Here is a 21,480-nt window from a genome sequence, read left to right as displayed (position 1 = left end):
ACTGTACATGCAGTTGATATGACACTTTATGAATATATACAGTAAAAAGTTGTTTTTTTAAATTTAGACAGTTTATGTATGACACTTTATAGATATGTACAATATATATATATTTTAATTTAGAGGTAATTACTGCAGAGGTAGCCCATGTCTATCACACTGTAAGCATGGTTTAAGCTATAACTCAGCTAACTGTCCTCTAAAGCTGACTGATCAGAATACTGAATGATGAAGATAAAATTTAAATGGAAAAAAAATATCTCCACATAATGTGACATTGAGCTGGACATAAGTTACAGGATGAATGTTCTGCTTATTACGTATTGTTTTATATTCATGTATACAGTTTTGAGTTATGAAGGAAAGGTTTCTCTTTGATATTTATTTTGATCAGTTAATTTTGTTAGTTTATATTAAAGTCCATCCATCCATCATCTACCGCTTATCCGGGGTCGGGTCGCGGGGGCAGCAGCTTTAGCAGGGAAGCCCAGACTTCCCTCTCCCCAGCCACTTCAGCCAGTTCCTCCGACGGGATCCCAAGGCGTTTCCCAGGCCAGCCGAGAGACATAGTCTCTCTAGCGTGTCCTGGGTCGTCCCCGGGGCCTCCCGCCGGTGGGACATGCCCGGAACACCTCTTTTATATCAAAGTAAATTTCTCAATAGTAACTTTTCCATGGGTTAATATCATTCAAACATACATCCTATTCAACTTAAGTTCAAATAGTCAAAAAATTGTTTCACCTCCAAAAAATAACAAATCACGCAAGCTTGAAGGCAATCAGGTCGGCCGACCTTGTCGATGAGGTGTCCCTTATTTCATTTCCAGGAAGTGAACATGGCAGCTGTGGCCTTCGAATCTCCCTGACCGTTGCATTGTGTTTCTCTTTATGCCCTGTTGTGTCGCTCTTCACGGCGCTCATCAACCTCCCCACAATCCCAAAGTTACTTTATCCATATGCTCGACAGAGAACATACACAGTGGCAAAAAGACAAGGTCATGCACAATTCTTAATGTATTTTGGTAGCATGAATGCTATTTATTTAGATGCAGACAGTTTGATGTAGTGGAGGTCATTATGCAATTCCCAGGACAGTAATGAAAGTTTTAAACGCTAAATATGTGTTAGTATGCAAAGCTATGAGCTTATCTCTCAAATGAGGAGTTGTAGAAATTGTTCCGTTTTATTTACGTGCAACCTCATGAGCTTTGCAGTTTAGCGCTACAGATCGAGGCCACTGACCTCAGCAATGCCGATGCATCGCAATCATGAATACAATTAACATACATCACACATTTGGTATAGGCCGCTATTCTATACTCAAAGGACTAAACGGAGGCGGGGAGTCTGGGAGATTAAGACGGCTGCTGGATAATGGGTACACGTCAAATGGTTTATTTATTTCTTTATCGTATCGTATCGGAACGTGAGCGTCTACGCAGTTATCAAGGGATAGCATGCTCTCTGGCAATTCATGTTTCAAGTTGTGGTTATTCTAAAGAGTGTAGTGGAGTAGAACGAGATGACATTCTACTGAGAGGTATTGTCAAAAATGTTGCTGCCCCTCTTGCATGGCTGACTAAGGTAAACGAAATATAATGAAATGAATACAATTAAATACTGTTTTGCTGTGATCTCCAGCTGTGTATGATGTGTAAATATGAACAGATAATGTAATATATTTGTTCATGTTCAGTCCAAAAGTACTACATTTTATATTTTGTGAATCTAAGACATTAGATTACAGTCACAGCAAAAATTGGAGTGTTAAAATGTTGGTGTTAAATGTTTTAGAGTTGATTTAAACGCCTCAAAGTCTGATTTAAATGGAGGTCAGTGTTGGAGTAATTTGAGAGAGTTGAGTTAAACTCTCCAGAGAGTTAATCAAAACAAGCTCTACCTACTTGGTCGGAACTGCTCTGCCGCAAAGACTTCTGGGATGTGATCAAGAGGTGGGCACTTCCGCCTTTCTAGTTTTTAAAGAACTTAATTTACTTAATTTACAAACACATTCAAGTTCCAAATATAAAACTAGCTAAACATCATTTACACAAAATATTTACAGTCTTAGGCTACTATATTCTTCATGCACATTGCACACCTGGTTTTCCAGAGTGTCGCACAAACAACCGTTATAATAGTTTGAGATAATGATTTTTCTTTGGAAGGTATGTTATTTTCTATCAAGCCATACATAATAGTGATATAATTAACATCAATTTTAAGACCAATATCTTTCATCATCGCCCAGACCTGCTGAGCTCTATATACATTCCATTAATAAGTGTTGTTGTTTTATGGACTGGAGCATTTTTTAATTATGTTTATTCTTAATTTATAAGTTGTATTTTTATTTTCCCATTTCTGGGTTTCTTCCTTGATTAACCTCAGTTTGTCTTGCCAATTTATTTCACTACAGTCCTTATTGCAAATAATAATATCCAGGACTTTAATTTCTTGTTTAATTTGAATATTGATTGGGTTTTTTTGTCGCTTTCATTTCTGACCCAGACACCTTCAGATTCGGAATGATTTGACATGGCCGCTGATGCAGTCTCGTAAAGTTTTAAAAAGTTCAGTTAAAATATTCATCTCGTAAATTCAGAGGGGAGCCCATTAAGGCCCGGACTTGTGTCAGTATTAAGTGGTTTATTGTTTGAGTCACTTCCTCTTTTTGAATTTCACCTACTTAACTCTTTGACTGCCAGACGTTTTCAGAAAAGGGATGCCGCCAGTGCCAGCCGATTTAAGCATTTTGACAGATTTTCAAGGTCCACAGAAAATGTTCTGTTTGGACTATGGAAACACACGTACTACCAAATGAAAGATTGGACTTTCATCTTTCATCAGAAAAAAAGAGTTTGTTTCTACCTTATTCCGTTCTTTAGTAATCAACAATAGAAAATGGTTAGTTTGACCCAATTTCGCCTGTGTTGGACCAAAATACGGAGAAATCAAGCTTTTAGTGAAACGATATTATTTCATGCATTCTAGTGAATTTGACACTTCTTTTTGTCCATGAATGATGCCACAAACACCTAAATAGTGCTTTACTTCTATAAAACACTACCACCAAGAATGAAAAAGTGTTTTTTGATAGCAAAATACGTTTATTTACATTCAACAGTGTAACAATTTGACAACAATTTGGCAAACTATTTACAAATGTGTGCAACTGTGGTGCTATTTACAAATATGTGGATGTTTCAACGACAGTTTTTCTTTTTGTAACACTCTCCTGCGTGCAAAGAGACGCAACAGCATTTGCACAACAGATTGCCTCTTCGCGTGCGCCACTTTTTTCCGGGGAATAGCAAGTATATACTGCAGTGTGTCATCAAGTCTAATATCAGGATCATGCTACGGTTACGTTACGGTGGTGTTACGTCTCGCTTCCCCGTGTCCTTCAGTTGCTATACCGGGTTGGTAGGAGATGTTCTGATCCATTTTATCCACTCCATTCATGGTGGCATCGTAGTCCAGAAACAGTGTCTTCTCCGTGATCAGACTGTACCCGCTCCTCCGATGAATATGCATTGGACTCGGGGTACTCTTCATTGTCCGATCGAATGTCCGCTTGTGCAGCTCCGCGTTTTCCGGCCTTAGCAGCGCTAGCCGCGCTAGCCGCGCTTTGCCGGTGGGGCTTACTACGTGTTCATAACAGTCACGTTGGCGTAGAGCTCGGAGTCATCTTCATCATCATCATCAATCTGCATTGGTCGATGCCAACTCTCCATCGCCCGATCGAATGTCCGATTGTGTAGAAGTACCCGGCCGGCTATTGTGCGCGTTTTCCGGCCTTAGCAGCGCTAGCCGCGCTAGCCGCGCTTAGCCGTGAGGCTTACTACGTGTTCATAACAGTCACGTTGGCGTAGAGCTCGGAGTCATCTTCATCATCATCATCAATCTGCATTGGTCGATGCCAACTCTCCATCGCCCGATCGAATGTCCGATTGTGTAGAAGTACCCGGCCGGCTATTGTGCGCGTTTTCCGGCCTTAGCAGCGCTAGCCGCGCTAGCCGCGCTTAGCCGTGAGGCTTACTACGTGTTCATAACAGTCACGCCAAAGCTTCCAACTTTGGCGTAGAGCTCGTTGTCATCATCATCGTTGACATCAATGCGCTTTTTAGTATTGATTGATGCTTTCCGTCTTTGAAAAAAATGCTCAAGCTGAGCTGCTTGTAACCGGTTGCTTGGTCAAGCCATTGTGGCTTGGATCAGCCATTGTCTCCTCAACACTCTAGCTCCGCCTCACGTCTTCTACTGACGCCCACGGTGGGCGGCCCATCCAACCTTGTGCAAAGAGAGTCATCGCTGCCCTCTAGGGGCCAAAACGAGTCTTTGACTAATCAGATCTGCCTGATACTTTCAGCACAGCTGCCCAAGGCTTTCCTGCACCCGTTTTTGAAAAAAAAAAAAAAAACATAGGGGACGTCTTTTAACGTCCTCGGCGCCCTTCCCTAGGTTTATGCTAAACGTTTTATAACGTTTATGGCAGTCAAAGAGTTAAGAAGGAAAATCTGAGTTGCTAAATGAAGGAATTTTCTTGAGAAATGTTTGCATTGCTTCAAACTAGGGGTGTTAGAAAAAAATCGATTCGGCAATATATCGCGATATTACACCGCACAATTCTCGAATCGATTCGATATGCGGCCGAATAATTTTTTTTTTTATGGGAATATTCAACAAAACATCTTACTTAGGGTTAGGATTCACACATTAAGCATGGACGAATGTTATATTAATGGAACATTAAGCCTTAATGTTTTATTTCAGTGCTGTTCAAACATGAAACAGACTGCAACCTGTTTGTTAAATGCAGTGGCTCAGTTATAAGCCTGAATTTTCAGATAAATAAATACATTTTCATACAAATCTTACAGTGTACACGTACAAGTTTACTGATTAGTATTTTCTAAATTTGAGTTAAAAAAAAATCGCATTAATCAATTCATAGATTCGTATCGGGATTAATCGAATCGAATCGTGACCTGTGAATCGAATCGCCAGGTTCTAGGCAATTCACACCCCTACTTCAAACCCACGATTGATTGAATCTGCACACAATTCTCTGATCAAGACTTTTTTTCTTTTTCACTCGTAACTACTTCTCCATTTTTGTTCTTTATTAAATGAATAAATTAGCTTTTTTTGCTGTTTTTTTTTAATAATCGTGTTAACAATGTGTGCACTCTGCCTTTCCATTGGCCCATCATTGATGGCTGTCCAACTTTTGGCTTCTGCATTTTCAGCGAGTGCTTTATGACACGAAGCCTCCAACTACAGACTGAGCACCGACAGAAGCAGCTTTAGTATGTCCGTTGATCCGGGTCAGTACAAACGGTCCTTGTCCATGCATATTTTCGAGGTTTCGCGTCATAACGCACTTCCGAAAAATCTGGTCATCCGTCAAAGACAGGAAGAAACAAGAGTCGCAAGTGCCCACCTCTGGATATGATATGATACATCGCTGGTGTTGGGCTAAAACCCACAAGTCACACAATTTGGTAAATTTAATATTTTTTCAAATATCTACACTTTTGGTCAGTCCACATGTGTTTTTACAAATTATTGACCAATTTCACATGTTGAAAATGGTTTGCTCTCTTTGATGATATAATGTTAATGGTTGAACAAATGTCATTTTTTGTGGTCTCCTAATAGGTGACAATTTTGGAGGTGCAAGGTTTGGGCCCAACGCCAGCGATATATGATATATAAATGCAATAAGGTTATTTACATTATCGGTAAAATTATTACAATGTCTGTCAGGATTTTTTTAAATTACATTATTGGTGAAGTTATTACATTATTGGGATGTATTTCATTTTTGATTGAGTTGAGTGCAAATGTTATTACATTTTCAGGAAATTATTACATTATAGGGTGTTACAACTTTTTTTTATCAAATAAATTGTAGACAATTAAGCCATGTAAAAAGAAAATAAGGATTTGTGTGACATCATAATCAAAATTCTAAATCACGTACATCCAACTTATTAAAAAAAATAGAAAAAACACTGAGAGACTTATTGTATTGACACATGTGCAAATGTTTGGCCACTTAATATTGTGGTTGCGCTGTCAAACATTATAAATTCTGGAGTGCTGCTTCCACTTTTATTTAACTGTACATAAAAGCAACAAGAATATCCTTCTGGCAAAGAATCGTGTGATAAAAATGTAAACCATAACATTTAGTAAACCATGAATCCCAAATGTTGTAGATGCCAATGTGTTCTTGATTTGAGGTTGTGAGGAGTAAGCGATACGGAGTCTGTTTAACCAGGAGATAAAAAAAAAAAAACTGCGAGAGCTACCACGAGCACGGATGGCCAGGAAATGTCAATAAAGATCCGTCCGAGATCCATGTCAGTGAGGATCCAAGCCCTATTATATAATAACCTTCAAAACATGAACCATTGGTCTATATTGGGTGCTATTGTTCGCACTCATTGCCACTGACTTCATGCCTCCTGCTGAGGCTGAGTGATCAATTTAGCCGCGTCGCATTCGCTAAATGTTCTTCAGTTTGCCACTTTATAGTATGGACAGACAGATGCACAAACAAAAACTCTCAAATGTTTAAATTTCACGTGTCACAGGTGGACTTGAAGCGCAGCATACGTCTATCTTTGAACCTTGTCACACCCTCACTCAAGAAGAAAGACGTGAGGTTGCCCTGCCTGACTTCAAATTGCCTTCAAGGAAAGTTCCGACTGATTCAGACAAGGTGGATTCAAGTGGGAGGATTCAAGGACTTCTTGATCTCTCTTCACCCGGAAGGATGAATAGGTTTGTGTCTGAAAACCTTCAAAGTTGCATATTCTGAAAACGTATTTGATGTGGACAGTGTCTTTCAATGACCGGCGGTTTTATAACTTTTTTACATGTCTTGGCCCCTTTAGAGACTTTAAAAAAAGAAAAAGAAAATGTTATTAGAAAACATTTTCTGTTTGAAAGACATTTTTCTTTAGAAAATGAATGGAATTGGACCCTTCCAACTTCTCCACCTTGCCGTATCAATATTTATAAATGACATACAGTATATCTTACAGCTCATTGCAACAAAATAGATGGAAACTGAGGCAGAAAAGTTGTAGTTAGACAAAAATCAAATTAAAACGATTATAACAAGTGAGAGGCAAAGCTCCACCTGCAAATATTCTCCTTCATCCCATCATATAATTCTCATGGTACCGTATTAAATCAATGGTAACTGCCGTGTTGTGGTTGTCTTAGAAGCCGTTTGGCCTCGACTAGCCTTGTGCAAGAATTGATGAAGCCTGCTCGGACGAGAGGCGAAACCTGATTGAAATGGACCACGCAAAAAAAAAAGTCTGTTTGCGACACACCTGCAGATTGATCTACTGACAATGGAAAACTGTGGCCCGGTTTTTGAGGTCTTACATACGGTATAATTTTTATCAAACCATAAAACCATAGCATGACGTTCAAGGAAGCAGCGGGTCGCTACAAAGAGAGGAAGTGGGTGAGAATAAAATCTATAAGTGTAGATATCTTGAGAAGGGCCAAAAGTGAAAATGTTTGCAAAACGGACGTCCCTTTGGTCTGTATTACCACAAATCTCAATTTCGTTGAAGTTGGGGCGTTGTGCAAAATGTAAATCGAATCCGAATATAATCATTGAGTGTTGATATAAGGAAATGTGATGTAAGAGCGGTTAACATGGCCCTGTCCCACCTTTTTTTGGAGCGTGGCATCAAAATGAGTCAATACTTGCAGAAACAACAACGTTGATCTGTTTGAACATGAAATATCTTAACATAGGTTGAAGTGGATTTGAAAATCAATTTTACATTTTACACAACATCCCAACTTCACACCACATTCCATTTCAGTCTTTATTGAGTTGCTTTGATGAGCACATTAAATCCAATAATTACCACCTCCAAGAAGTGTCCTCATTGATTGTTGAACAATTATGCAAACACACCTTTTGATACTTCCATACTTGACAGAATGCTGGCTCATGAAGCCATTGAACTTGCTTCATTGCAAGGACATGTTGCAAGGTATTAATTGACGAATGTCATCATCTTTGAGAACTCGGGACTATGCAGATGGCAAAAAGGATCATTCTGCCATGGTCAGATTTTGTCATGGTTTTCAAGTGGCCTATTCAAAGACAGGACTTGAATCTGATACCTGCTCCAAAACTCTCCAGTGTTGCTGAATTAAAGCAAATCTGTAAGGAAGAACAGAAAATCTCTTCACAGACGTGAACTGCTCATTTGCAAGGCATAAAAAAAATGTTTGATTTCACTTGTTACTGCTGAGGGGGATCCGACATGTTATTTGGTTTGGGGTCTGACTACTTCCATACAGGTAGCTTCAGATTTATTAATATTTTTAATTCACCCCCATAATTACGGAAGCGTGGAAATAAACACTTTTGACTGGCAAGTACGTTTGAACATACTCGCAAATACGTTTGAACGTACTTGTAGGCTAATGCTAAAAGAGCATATTCTCCCATAATGCCGCAGGGTATCTTTCTTGCACATGCGTGAAAAAAAAAACAATTGGCCCGCATTATACCAATATGTTTTAAAATTAAGTAATAAAAACATTGCTTATTTGTAACTTTTAGGTATGATAAGGTTTGGCATTTTTCCCCCATTATGCACCAGGGTATTGACTTGCGCAATACCTCTTGGCATTACAGGAAAATATGTATTGTTTGTAGCATTTAGCCTACAAGTACGTTCAAACGTATTTGTGATTATGTTCAAACATATTTGCAAGCACGTTTGAACATATTTGCGGACGTATTTAAATATGTTCAAATGTACTTGCCAGTACGTTTGAACATATTTGTGAGTACGTTCGAATGTATTTGTGAACGTAGTAAATATTTGGTTGTATTTAAATATGTCATATCTAAATACAATCAAACGTACTTGCAAATACCTTCGAACATACGCGCCAATCAAAAATGTTTACTGAACATTGGCAGTTCTACGCTTCTGTACATAATAAATAAAGTCACCGTTTATAAACCGCATTTTATGTCTACCTGGGTTGTCTTTGCCTGATATTTAAAAGGACATTGTGTAAAATTTTTCAATGTTCATTTTAAAAAGAGAAGTTGAGAAGAGGGCAAGTACTTTTTCATTGCATTGAGCATGAGCTCTTGAGCTGAGTTTGGCCTTTGTGCATTCATGAAACCTGAAAACATATTCCAACAGAGAATGGACGCATATATGGATGGCAGAACTTGGAAGTGAGAGGTGGCAAACATGTTTCTCTTCGTTTGAGGGTCATAAACTTTTCGATTGAGAAAACTTTCAATTCCATCTGTGCAAGCCACATTACTTGTGATTGTGAACCCCCTTGAAGTGTCTTTTCATGTCATTGTCTAAATTGTCAAAGGAAGACTCAAGGCTCCTGCTTTAGGGGCAATGCTTAACAGTAACATTTGTTTTATACCCACACTTTCATGCAACTGCAAGTGCTCGTTTACAGTTGAGAGGCTGTCAGCGTGCCAGCAAGTTACGGTATTAACGTCTCTCGTTATTCAGCCAACGTGCCACGCTTTGGAAGGGGATTGTTTGGTTTGAACGCAGTCATCTCAACATAAGCTCAAAATGATTCATACCCTGCGCAAAGTGGAGTTGAAGTGACTTTGTGGTTTGCAGCTATAAAATGTTTGACTTGTTTTGCCATTTTTCTTTTTTTTAACAGCAATTTTTCACAATCTTTCACACTATTTTGAAAATAATCGAGAGAAGGCCCTGTTTACCACACAAGCAAAAAATAAATATATATATATATATATATATATATATATATATATATATATATTTGTCATATTGTGTAGCATTTAACTAAACAAACAATAAGAGATAGTGCTATAATTTGGAAAATTACAATGTATTTAAAATGTTGCATAAAAATTGTGACTTTTATATAAAAGAAACTCAACATTTAGTTAGAACTGCAAATACTTAAAAAAGTATGAGAAAATTCCATCTGACTGTGATGGTTTGGATATCTAAAAAATTTTTTTTTTTTTTTGCTATGAATATGACGGGGTCATACATACGTCACTGCTTAGATTTTGGCGGCCTGATGCTTTCTCTATTGTAGTTATTCCGACATGACTGATTTGCCTGTTGCTGTTTGGTTATGTAAGTGTTCGATTGTTATATTATTATTATATTATTTACCACTTTCTAGTTTAGTTATTTTCTGTTTGCTTTTCCTAAATAAGAAAATGTGAATTGTGTTCACCATGTAAATGTTTTTGACACAATTCTATTTGCTTAAAAATGTAATAATCGAAGTCTGAAAAAAGTATGATATCCCATTTTTGTTACAATTATTTATATATATATATATATATTACATTTTTGTTACAATTCCATTTAAAAAAAATCTCATTATTTTGGCCGTGTTACGTTGTAGGTATATGTGGCAAACAAAACAAAAACGTGCAATGCGTTATGACTACATTTTGAGTTGGGTCATTGCATTGTTATGGTCCTAGTTTTGTTCCTTTGTCATGATTATGTTGTCAGTTGCTATGTTCCTTGTGATGATGAGCTTGTCAGTTGCTATGGGCCTGTAAATGTCCCTCTTAAATCCTGTATTTATGTTCTCTATTTGTGACTCTTATTTTGTTATTTAGGCCTTTATTCTGTCATACAGAATTATGCATTGTCAACTGTTCCTATTCTCTCTCTCTCTCTCTGTTGTTACTTTGTATTTTTGTACATAAAGGCTCTCCTTTTACAACTCCCGTTTCTTGTCTGTGTTTGGGTCCTAACTGGCTCCTGAGACTTTGGACGCCCCCGATCCAGACTATATACCCATTGTCTTAATTATTGAGAGATTGTGATTTTTTTTGGGACACGGATATACAAAAATAACAGCAGGCTGATTATTTATTTTGTCTGAGGGACAAATGTTTCCTATTATGTGTCCCAGCTACTATTTTTGAAGTAGCCTTGTGTGTTTTTTTCTGTTCAAGTGAGGGTTTGTATTTTAGTAAATTGGTTGAAATTGGTGACTCATTCATGCCAGACTGGACATTTCCCACCTCGGTTAGAGACCAACTTTGTGCCTTACTCACTTTTGTTGACTCCCCAGACTTTGGCTTGTTTATCTGTGCCTCTGCAGAGGCATTTAAGTCGCACACCTGGAAGCAACTGTCCTCCTGAGATAGAGCATTGGAGCAAGGACACCTTTTTCGTTGTTTTAATTAACTCTTACCGCATTTGGTTACTTCTTCACTTGTGGATTTTTAATTTCTCAACCCCCCTCTTCCAATTTGTTTTTTTTTTCCCAGCACTGCTTGGATTCATGATGCAGTTCTGTTCAACAAAACAAAATGTTTCTATTGCTACTATACAGGTCCTGTCTGAATGTGGCTGAACTGCAGCTCTTACTAGAACTGAACACCTTTTCAGCTGAATGACTGCTGGGTTGGATTCCTCTGCACCTGCGTCATTTCACTACATTTCACATCATCAGAATGCAGGGAGCGTAGAAAATTTTCCATTTTGCCCTTGAAGGTACAGAAAAAGGTCATTCATTTGTTTCCTTCAGCTGTTTCTTTGAATTGTTGCATTTATTTTATGGTCATGTGTAAAAGAAGATGCATGCAAAGTCAGGAGGTTATCAGAGACTATGAATGATGGTGATAAAGAATAACTGACTAAAATAATAAGGGTATTTCTACTTGTGTATGGACCTGAGACTGTGGATTCAGACCCCCCCTAATGGTTGCAAAATGGTATTACAAAACTGGCCACAGTAGGGGAAGTATTTGAATGTTTGACCAGCAATAAAATTTTATTGTTCTCCTGAATGACATTTACCATCAATTTTGCACTATTGTTATTGTTTCTAAGCTGAATGACGCTTGACTGATGATTTCAGGTGTGTATTGTTTGGTGCTGGACGAATGTTGTTTTTAGTACTATTATTATATTAAATCAATCTTACCCCAGTATTGACAATTCCGAACATCCGGGCATTTTTCATATTTCCCCAATGCAACGCAATGCAAATGCTTCCTTTTTACAGTGCAAACAAACACGGATTGTATTTCTTTTGCATGTGACTATCATACAAACCACAAACCAGGCGGGGATTGTTTCAGTAGTCAAATGACATTTCATTACTTTTTGGAATCAAAATAATCTTCACAAATCAAATGACAAGGGTCCAGAGTCCAATGCTTTTCAATGAGCGGAGATTTCCCAGAGTAGGACCACAATTTTGACTTGTGATGTAATCTTTGAAATAATAACCTTTGGGGGCAGGGGTGTGGGCCCTTTGGGGTCATAAACAAACATGCCATTTCATAGCTTGACTGTCCAGCAAACTCATAGAGAATATACAGTATGTGGTATATTGACAAGGCTAAACTGAGAAGCAAGGTTATTTTTTATATAACGAAACTAACGAAAAAACTAAAATTCAAGTTCAAAAAACTATTTTGTTAACAAAATAAAATAAAAATGCTTTGTAAAAAAAACTAAAAAAAAAACCTAACTGAAACTACATTTTATGTTTACAAAACTAAAATTATAATTACAGTGAAAATGTCCTTCATTTTAGTCTTTGGTAATTAATACTCGTGTATTAATTGGGGATGATTTGAAAGGAAGTGTGTCATACAAAAGTGCTGTCACCTAGCAGGAACCAATAAAAAAGCACCTTCAGATGACATCGCTCCTAGGCGACAAATTCGCCTGCTTTTTCATTTAACTCAGTCGAAATGCAACGCTAGGAAGAAATTTGTTTTTTTTTCATGGTGTTTACTAAATATTGTGCACAAGTAATACACATTTAAAAAAGAAATAGAAAAACTAATACTGAAATTAACTAAACCTATACATTATTTAAATAACTGAAACTAATGAAAACTATCAGAACCACCTTGAAAACTAATGAAAACTTACTAAATTTAAAACTCAAAACGAAATAATAACAAACTAAAATGAAAATTCCCAAACTATAATAACCTTGCTGAGAATTCAGACCAAGTAACACAGACAAACTGAAGGCTGAAAGCAACCTCGATTTTCATACCACCGCTGCCTTTTCATAGGTTGCATGATCACCCCCATGCAACCTATGGATGCAGTAATTAATGAAAAAGGGTTCAACTAATATTGACTGCATATGAATAATAAACATATTTTTCAGAACGCCATATCCATCTTTATATAATTTGTTTTAAGGTGGCAAATTATGAACAAAATCAACTTAAATCTTGAAGCATTCCCACCTGTGTAGTAAATCTCTATAATGCAAGATTTTCACTTTCGATTGAACTACGCTTCCACAATTATTGTGATTCACCGAGGACCGTATTTATCAACATGGCATTGATGTTCAATGAGATCTTGTGAAGTTTCTCAAAGTTACAAAAATAAACATTCAAGACGGCTCCCATGAAAGCAAACACTTCACATGATTGGAGTTTCTTTTTTATTCCCACATTGCTTAAGGTGATTGTATAAAAGCATTTAAACCCACAAACATTCAAATAAATAAAAAGGAGTTCATTTGTGCCGACCTTGATTAACGATGCAAACTAACTCTCCACAAGCCACAATTGCAGTTGTTTTTAATGCACAGTGTCGTGACAGGACGCTTGCCTGCGGATATAAATAAACATCAAACATCTCATCTGGGAGCCTGACTCAGAAATTACAGCAACCTCTAACGAGTATGAAGATGTTTTGTTTTTTTAATGTGTTTCTCTCCTCTTCTTTTTTTTTTTGCCAAGAAGCTGGTGTGGGCATTGTGGCACATAAGACATTTTACCCTCTTTCTGTAAGCTTCAAATCATCAGTGGTGCATACAAAGTAAGAAACCTGTACATAAATATAGATTCTTATTGCACATTGTTCACCTGACGCAAATTAAACTTTCAATAAAGCAGAACCAGTATAAAAGAGAAAGGTCTTCATGTATTTCTTTACATTCAAAGAGTCTGTCCCTTCACAAATGGCTAATCCACAGAACTTCCCATGTTCTGTCCGACATCAATGATGTGAATCAACCGCTTATTATGCTGCAGACAATGTGGCATTCAAATAAGGAACAATCCTTTTTCACAGAAATATTTTGCCTCCAGTGTTTGCCAGTGCTGTTTTGCTGAACTTCCCCATGACAGAAAGCATCCCAGCCAACTCTTCACATCACCATGACGGCAGATTTAAAAAGAAAAAGAAAAAAAGAAGTGCATGTGACTGAAGTCAGATTCTGCCGCTCACATGCCACAGAATACGTGAGCTCTTTGTATTTTCATGTGGTGTGACGTGCTCACTTCACAGAAGCTCTGCCTCGTCATCGTCATCCTCTGAACCTGAGGGACCCTGACGAACTTCTTCATACCACTTGTTGGTTAGAGTCTTCATCTGGATCCGTCCGTGCATAAGGTCCTGTTGGAGACACAACGCTGTCAAATTCCAGAAGTTGTATTGTTTCGTGCAGTGCAAAGCCTTCATTCTGTAAATCCAGTTCCTTGCCAAGCCATGCAAAACTACAAACACTATAAATGTATCACACTGGACAACTTCAGAATTTTCACCACGCATTCGGGTATAAAAGTCAACAGCACAAACGCAGTCTAATTACAGTGTAACTTTGAAATGTCACAACCTTATCACAACTGAAAAGGTATGCAGATATTTTAAAAAAGTGGTCCTAAACCTTGACGGAGGTTTTGAACCCTGCCATTTTCCTATGCACATCCACCAAATAGATTATTTTTTTTCTAATCCAAGACATAGGTATACTGGTGAACAAAATCATAAAATCTGGCTCTCTTTACCTTGAATTCAGAAAGCTTTGCGTTCTTGTATTCCCCATCTGCATGCAGTTTAAAGTAAGTGTTCCTTTAGTTTTGATACTTGTGCTGGACTAGAATTACTCTTGACTCCCATCATTCAACTCAACTCTATATTTATAGACAACCACTGCTGTTTTCTTAAGATGGCAGTTACAATGAAAACAGCAGAGGCCCCAGAATTGAACCCTGTGGAACACCATACGTTCCGTTATACATGTGAATTCATATTGCACATATTCGTCCGACTACTTTCTTTTTTTTGCTCGGCATCGTTAGTATGAAGAGATTCCAATAATAAATAAATCGCAAGCTGTACCATTACAACAGCCGCAAGTCAACTACCGAGTGCACCAAATTCCCTGCAGCATAGATAAGCCAAGCAATGTAGCCAATGATGGCCAAGCGGGGTGTATCGTCACGAATCATTGTTCCCGAACCCGTTGTTCAATCAAACACAGATTAAGAACACTGTTGTAGAAATTCTTAACATTAAAAAAAAGTAATACAAAAAGTGCAGCAGCTAAATTAAGTAAAAGTATAATTTAACCCTGTGGGATTCAATTAAATATCACAAAGGTTGCCTTTGAGTGTGGCTATACCAATTAATAAAAATAAAAACAAGCTTGATAAAACATGTTTTAATGTCCAGACTTTGTTTTGTACTTTTGTACTAGCACTTTTTCCCTTACTTAATGTTGTGTAAACACAAGCTTGAAAAATCCATCATTCAGCCATATGCAGACTACTTTAATTGGCTCAAAGGATTGCCAGCAAAGTGATGAAGCGGCCTCCCATGAGGCGGAGGATTTCTGTCTCTCTCGTCATCTCTTACCTCCTGGGTGAGCCTTCGGGTGAAGAAGGGGTTAAGGTACTTAGCATCAAGCCACATGAAGCCCTTCAGATCCTGCCTCTGGAATATGTGAGCCTCGTATTCCTCCTCAGTCAGTTCTGATAGATGCTCCGACTCAACCGTATTCCCCTGGCGGTAGCGAGAAGAGAGTGAGAGAGGGGCAGATAAATAGAGAGGAATGAAAGAAGGGGAAGGGCTGACTAACTAGCCGCAGGCATAAAAGATGAAAGGAATAAAGGTGGACTATGAAAAAAGGTTCAAATTACACGGCTCGTGTCGAGATCACACCAAGGTGATTTTAGTTGTAGGGAGAAATGCAAGCTTAATTGATCTTGTTCCCTTTGGAGTGCATCGTTCACATTACATTACTTTAGTCAGTCTCTAAACTCATTTAAACCCCAAAAACATGTAAATGTGTTTTTTAATACTTTGCTCTTCACTCCCAAAAACTTTATTTTTATTTTTTATGCAACAGCATACAGAAGGCTTTGATGCCGCTTCTGTCATGAAGAAGTGGCTTAAAGTAACGATAGTTATTACAAAACCGTCCAGTTGGTGGCAACAGAGTACAAGAGATCAGCCAGGGCCATGTTGCAACAAGCTGTTTTTGGCACTGTTTTCACCAGGAATGTGAATAATGATGAAACATAGCTATAGTCTAATGCGAATTGCTAAACGAAAAGATACAAATACACTTTTTATTCCTGATGAAAGAAGAGACTCTAATCTTTCTTTTGGTAGGTTCCATGTTTTTTTATAGCAATAGAACACAATATTTTGTGGGTCTTGCAAAATCAGTCAAAATCCACTAAAACAGCTGGGAGCGAATAGGGTTGCTTCAGTGAAAATGGCTGAGAGTGAATGAGTAAAGAGGTGTGTTTCTGTGTGGTTTAACTGTGAGTCTGTAACGAGAGCACTTCACATTGTGCAAATCTCATGCTCTTTACAAACCATCTCCAAGCCTTTCATGCTTTTCCCTTCAAGAGAAACCCAACAGTCTGATGGCAGAAGATGAAAAGGATGGCACAGCTTGCATCAATGCAGCACATGCACATGCGGCGCGAGTGCGTTACCATTTTCTGCGTCTTGCTCAGATTGACGTCCTTCTTGTTCTTGCGCCGTGACTGGCTCTCCTCAATGTCCATGATGCGGATGAGGGGCATGGTCCCGCCCCCGAGGAGGAGGATAGTGAAGAGCACGATGATGATGGTGGTGGTGCCAATTAGTTGCCGCTTCTCAATGGGCTCCAGGCCAAGATGCAGACTCAAAGCATAGGGGATAGCGCCTCTCAAACCTCAAACATGCAACAATAGAGGAGTAAGAGATACTAGAAAGTATTTCATTAAAATGTGACAATTGCCTAAATGTCACGGTCCACGTTATATCATAGCCATTTGGGTTTTTTTGTGTTGTGGGTGTCAAGCTGTGTGTGTGTGTGCTCCTCTCTGTCTGATTGGTGGCCCTCATCCCTGACTCAGTCCACCAATCACTGCCAGGGGGAAACTCTGATTGGTATTTAGTTTCAGGAGTGCCACAAGATGCACTGATGGACAACCAGAGTTTAAAAAGGTCTCAGATGCTTTCAGGGTTGACTGGCTGTCAGTGTGTGTGTGTGTGTGTGGGGGGGGGGGGGTCTTGTTTAGTGGGGCCAACATTTCGGGATTTCGCAGAGTTGGGGGGCCCACCCGTCCATGTGGGGCCATTTTGCTGGGCCCCACAAGTTTAGACCTCTTTTTGAGGGTCAAGACTTGGTTTTAGAGTTCAGGTTTGAATTGGGTCATGGTTGAGGTTAGGGTAAGGAATAGGGGTAGGCGATAATTTTTATGGTCGGGGTTAGGGGAAGGGGCTAGGAAATGCATTATGTCAAGGCCCCACAAAGATAGTAAAACAAATTTGCGTGTGTGTTAGTCGGTCCCTCCACTGCACACATGCGTCTTTCGTTTTAGCGCATCATTTGAGTCCTTTGCCATAATTCGAAAATTTATTTTTTAGCCATTTCTCATTAATGTGTGTATTAGGATCTTGGCCATCGCCACCATTGTTTCATTCATTTAGTAAGTACATTTGTTTTTGCACTAAGACAGTTGGGATTCGTGAGTGTTAGCAAATGGATGAGGTATTTGTGTATGTTCCCGAAATCATAACATCAACACTGTCGGTAAGAATGTGAATAGTTTGTCAGTATCTTTGTAAAGGCGCAATACTTTGATCCAGCGTTTGCGTTGGATCTCATGAAATTTTGTAAAATGAAATAATATTGTGGCTGGTCCATGTATGACAAATTTCAAATAATCTCCAAAAGTTTGGACTAGTGGAAACCGGCATGACCATGCGCTGACCACACCTATAATACCCATCTTTCATCAGATATAATTAAGTGGCAGAGCTGGCAAGAAATTTAAAGAAAATGACAGCAGATTCGGGCCACTGCCTATGTAAACAGTCGTGATTAAGATTAGGGAACAAAAGGAGCCAATTTAAAAAGTGCAAGCAAATCTTGATTTGCATGACGGCTGGACGGATCAACACATTTCCATTTCCATAAACACTCTCAAAGGGATTCCGACCCTTGCGAGGTAAAATACCTCAAGAGTTTTTTGTCAATCAAACGCTGGATATGATTACACTGACAGGAGGTGACCCAACTGCACAGTCACTGTTTTTGTTTCTTATCGTTGTTTACAGCCCCAACAGATTAAAGCATGACTTCCCGTTATTCTTTCGAAAACAAAATATTAATTGTCTCCCCTCACCACTGAACCACATGATGAACATCATCTTGGGTGTGATCTTGTGATCTCTGCAAAAGTTAAGGAGGAAGGAGAGAGGGAAGATGTTGACGGCACGGCCCAGAAGAACCAGCACCTAGAATGAGACAAAATAAAGTTAGTCTTCATGTTATGGGAGGCATAAACCATTGCCACCAATGTCAAGGTTAACAAAAGCACTTACGATGCACCATATGACAAACGATATTTCAAAGTTGTGTGGGAAGCTGAAGATGGATAGACCGAGGAATGCAAACACGCATGTCTCTGAAAGGAAAAGGAAAGCATACAACAATGTTAACATCAAAAACAATGATTAGCAGGGTTATAATAGTTTTGGTATTGTCATAGTTTCATTTCATTTTGGGTTTTGTTTCTTAAATTGACTTCGTATTAATTGGTTTTCAGACCGTGTTTGTTAGTTTTTAGAATTTTTTTCTAATGCTTTGTGTTTATAGTTTTTATTAGACTTTGAAGCACAATAAGTGCAGTGCTTCATACTACTTATCAAGATGCATCACAACCCTAACGTCTTAAATAAAGCTAGGGTGGTCTGCCTTTCCATCCCTTGTTTGCTAAATTGCCAACTTCTGAAGTAGATTTGTGGCTTGAATTCCTGTTGAGAATTAAAATTAAACCCGGTTGTACGGTGTAATATTTTTTAAAATACACTCAACAAAAATATCAACTCAACACTTTAGTTTGCTCCCATTTTTATGAGACAAACTCAAAGATCTAAAACTTCTTCAAAGTCTTCCACATACACAATATCACCATTTCTCTCGAATATCTAAATCTGTGATAGTGAGCACTACTAATTTATCCTACCTCACAGGTGTGCCATATCAGGATGCCGATTAGCCCAATACCAACATTTTGACTTCGATACTATACCTGCATAAAATACCGCGATAGCAGTACTGAAACGGTACCTCGACAAAACTCTAAAATATCAGCAAAAACTGACAGAAGAACTTCAAATTATTTTTTATTAATTCAAAATATTGTGATGTATACATGTCAATTTATGTACATACTGTATATATTTATGTTTATACTGTATGTGCTTTCCCTTTGCATGCCATATTCTTGAAGTACTGTATTTGACTGCATTTAATGTCTTTTGTTTTAAATATTGGCAATACAGTGGCACTCCAATGACTCAATGTAACGTTGCTTGAGTGTGCGTGCATGTCTCTGCTCTTCTCCATCACGCTCCCAATTAGTCGAATGCGTAATTCAAATGCTACAAACTGCGAACAAAATAATTCACACTCCACTTATTTTTAAGGGAAGTGTCAAAAATGCGTCACAACCTGTATCTGTTGCTCTGTCAGTCATCTGAGCTTTTTCTAAGCATAACTGTGATTTCCTACTTGAGTCCACTGCAGGAATGACTGCTGCTTTTTCTTCTGCTTCTCCGCGAAAAACATTTGCTCTTGTTACAAAACGTTTGTAAAACTGAAAATTGAAAACCACACGTGTGTTCTTCATGTGTTTATTGAAAACATGCGTAGGCAATGCCAATGCTGTCGCGTGGCTTCCACTCTGCTTGCACGCTCCCGTGGAGCCTTAATTAGCGCGTCATGCTTCTCAACGATTCAGTGCGTGAAGCCATCTTCCTGTGCCCTCTCGCACACACGCTGAAAGAGGCGTGTCGCTTACTTAAGGCGTTTTCCACATATCGGTAGACAGGCGGCCATGCGTGTATGTGTATTTGCCTTTAAAACAGAGTTGGCGGGCTGGGCTGTCTCGTATTTATTTTTTTTAAACACTGGTACTACGAAAAAATGATACAGAGCCGTTTTTGACGCCAAAACATCGAGGTACGGTACTGGTACTGGTGTCCCGTGCAACACTATTTGAGAGAAAAGGTGATATTGTGTATGTGGAATTTTTTTTTGATTTTTGAGTTCATCTAATTAAAAAAAGAGCAAAAACATAAGTGTTACGTTTATATTTGTGTGCATACAGTGTATACATTTTTCATATAAACCAAAAAAGGAGAGCAATTGTTATCGAGCATCGCGTTTTGGGAGTTAAGCCACAAAAACAAGGAAGCCATAAAAAAACACGCAAGCTTGTCGCTGAGAAGCGAGATTATCTTGTGGCACTTTTTTATTGACTGCTCCTAGATGACGACGCTTCTAGGCGATACACAGTAAGAGGATCATAACTAAAATAAAGCCCAATCGACAGACTAAAACCAAGGACATTTTTGCTTATAATTATAGTTAGTCTTAATTGAGTTTTGTAAAAGTAAAATGTAGTTTCAGTTAGTTTTCATTTTTAAAAAGCGTTCATTTTATTTCGTTTACGAAAATGTTATTTCGTTCGCTAAAATAACCTTGGTGATTAGTGATGGGGAAATGACGGGAATCAACTGACCGCACATAAAGGCCACTGTCCGTAGCGTCTGCTGCATGAGGATCTGAGTGACAGGCGACAGGTTGTGATGGGTGTAATGAGACATCACGATTCCCGCAAACAGGATGGACATAATTCCTGTGGATGGAGAGTGGTCAAGGCCCACATGAGATATTACAACAACCATACATGGAAAAAAAGAGACTGTGCACCTACCAGACAACTTAATACCCTCTGCCAGGCCGTAGGGAAGGTAAGCAAAGATTATCATCATGCCAAACTCGAGTGAGGGAGTCTTCCTCAAGTCAAAGTGTTTTAGAAACTGGTGTGCAAGTTAGGGAATATCAATAAGACCTCTTCAAGATAAAAAAAAAAAACACGGTGAAATTTCCCATCTGAACCTTATAAAAATAAATGTCTGCACAAAAACAGACCCAACATAAGTGGATACAAGAGCAGAGATGAGTCCTGTGAGGGTCCCCAAGGCAGCAGAACCAAAGAACATTTTGAGGAAATAACCCACTGCTTGCAGAAACGTCTCCCAGCCCGTTACCTTGCTTGTGTCTGAGCGGGAAAAGAAACCCTCTGCAGTGCTAAAAACACCAGACAGAAAAAACAAAACGTTAACAAAGTCTTCTTGTAATACCTTTGACTGACCCT

At 38.6% G+C, this 21,480-nt stretch overlaps 1 protein-coding gene across 1 annotated transcript in view; it reads right to left on the bottom strand.

The window, feature by feature from the left end:
* Positions 1 to 13,452: 13,452 nt before the first annotated feature.
* The window catches only part of slc9a8 (solute carrier family 9 member 8), a 26,507-nt gene continuing 18,479 nt past the window's right edge, over positions 13,453 to 21,480 (bottom strand). Inside the window, exons 9-16 of the mRNA XM_086069732.1 lie at positions 21,272 to 21,413; positions 21,037 to 21,142; positions 20,842 to 20,958; positions 18,638 to 18,720; positions 18,439 to 18,550; positions 16,759 to 16,979; positions 15,668 to 15,814; positions 13,453 to 14,425 (exon numbers count right to left, since the gene is read on the bottom strand). Coding sequence (XP_085925858.1) covers positions 14,312 to 14,425; positions 15,668 to 15,814; positions 16,759 to 16,979; positions 18,439 to 18,550; positions 18,638 to 18,720; positions 20,842 to 20,958; positions 21,037 to 21,142; positions 21,272 to 21,413 — 1,042 coding nt within the window. The 3' untranslated portion in view covers positions 13,453 to 14,311. The remainder of the gene's footprint in view (positions 14,426 to 15,667; positions 15,815 to 16,758; positions 16,980 to 18,438; positions 18,551 to 18,637; positions 18,721 to 20,841; positions 20,959 to 21,036; positions 21,143 to 21,271; positions 21,414 to 21,480) is intronic.

This window comes from Leptonotus elevatus, chromosome 2 (assembly GCF_054856555.1).
Source record: "Leptonotus elevatus isolate MCC_2025b chromosome 2, RoL_Lele_1.0, whole genome shotgun sequence".
Lineage (NCBI taxonomy): Eukaryota > Metazoa > Chordata > Actinopteri > Syngnathiformes > Syngnathidae > Leptonotus > Leptonotus elevatus.
The sequence above is the reverse complement of the archived record's forward strand: the minus strand, read 5'-3'. Positions and strand labels throughout refer to the sequence as shown.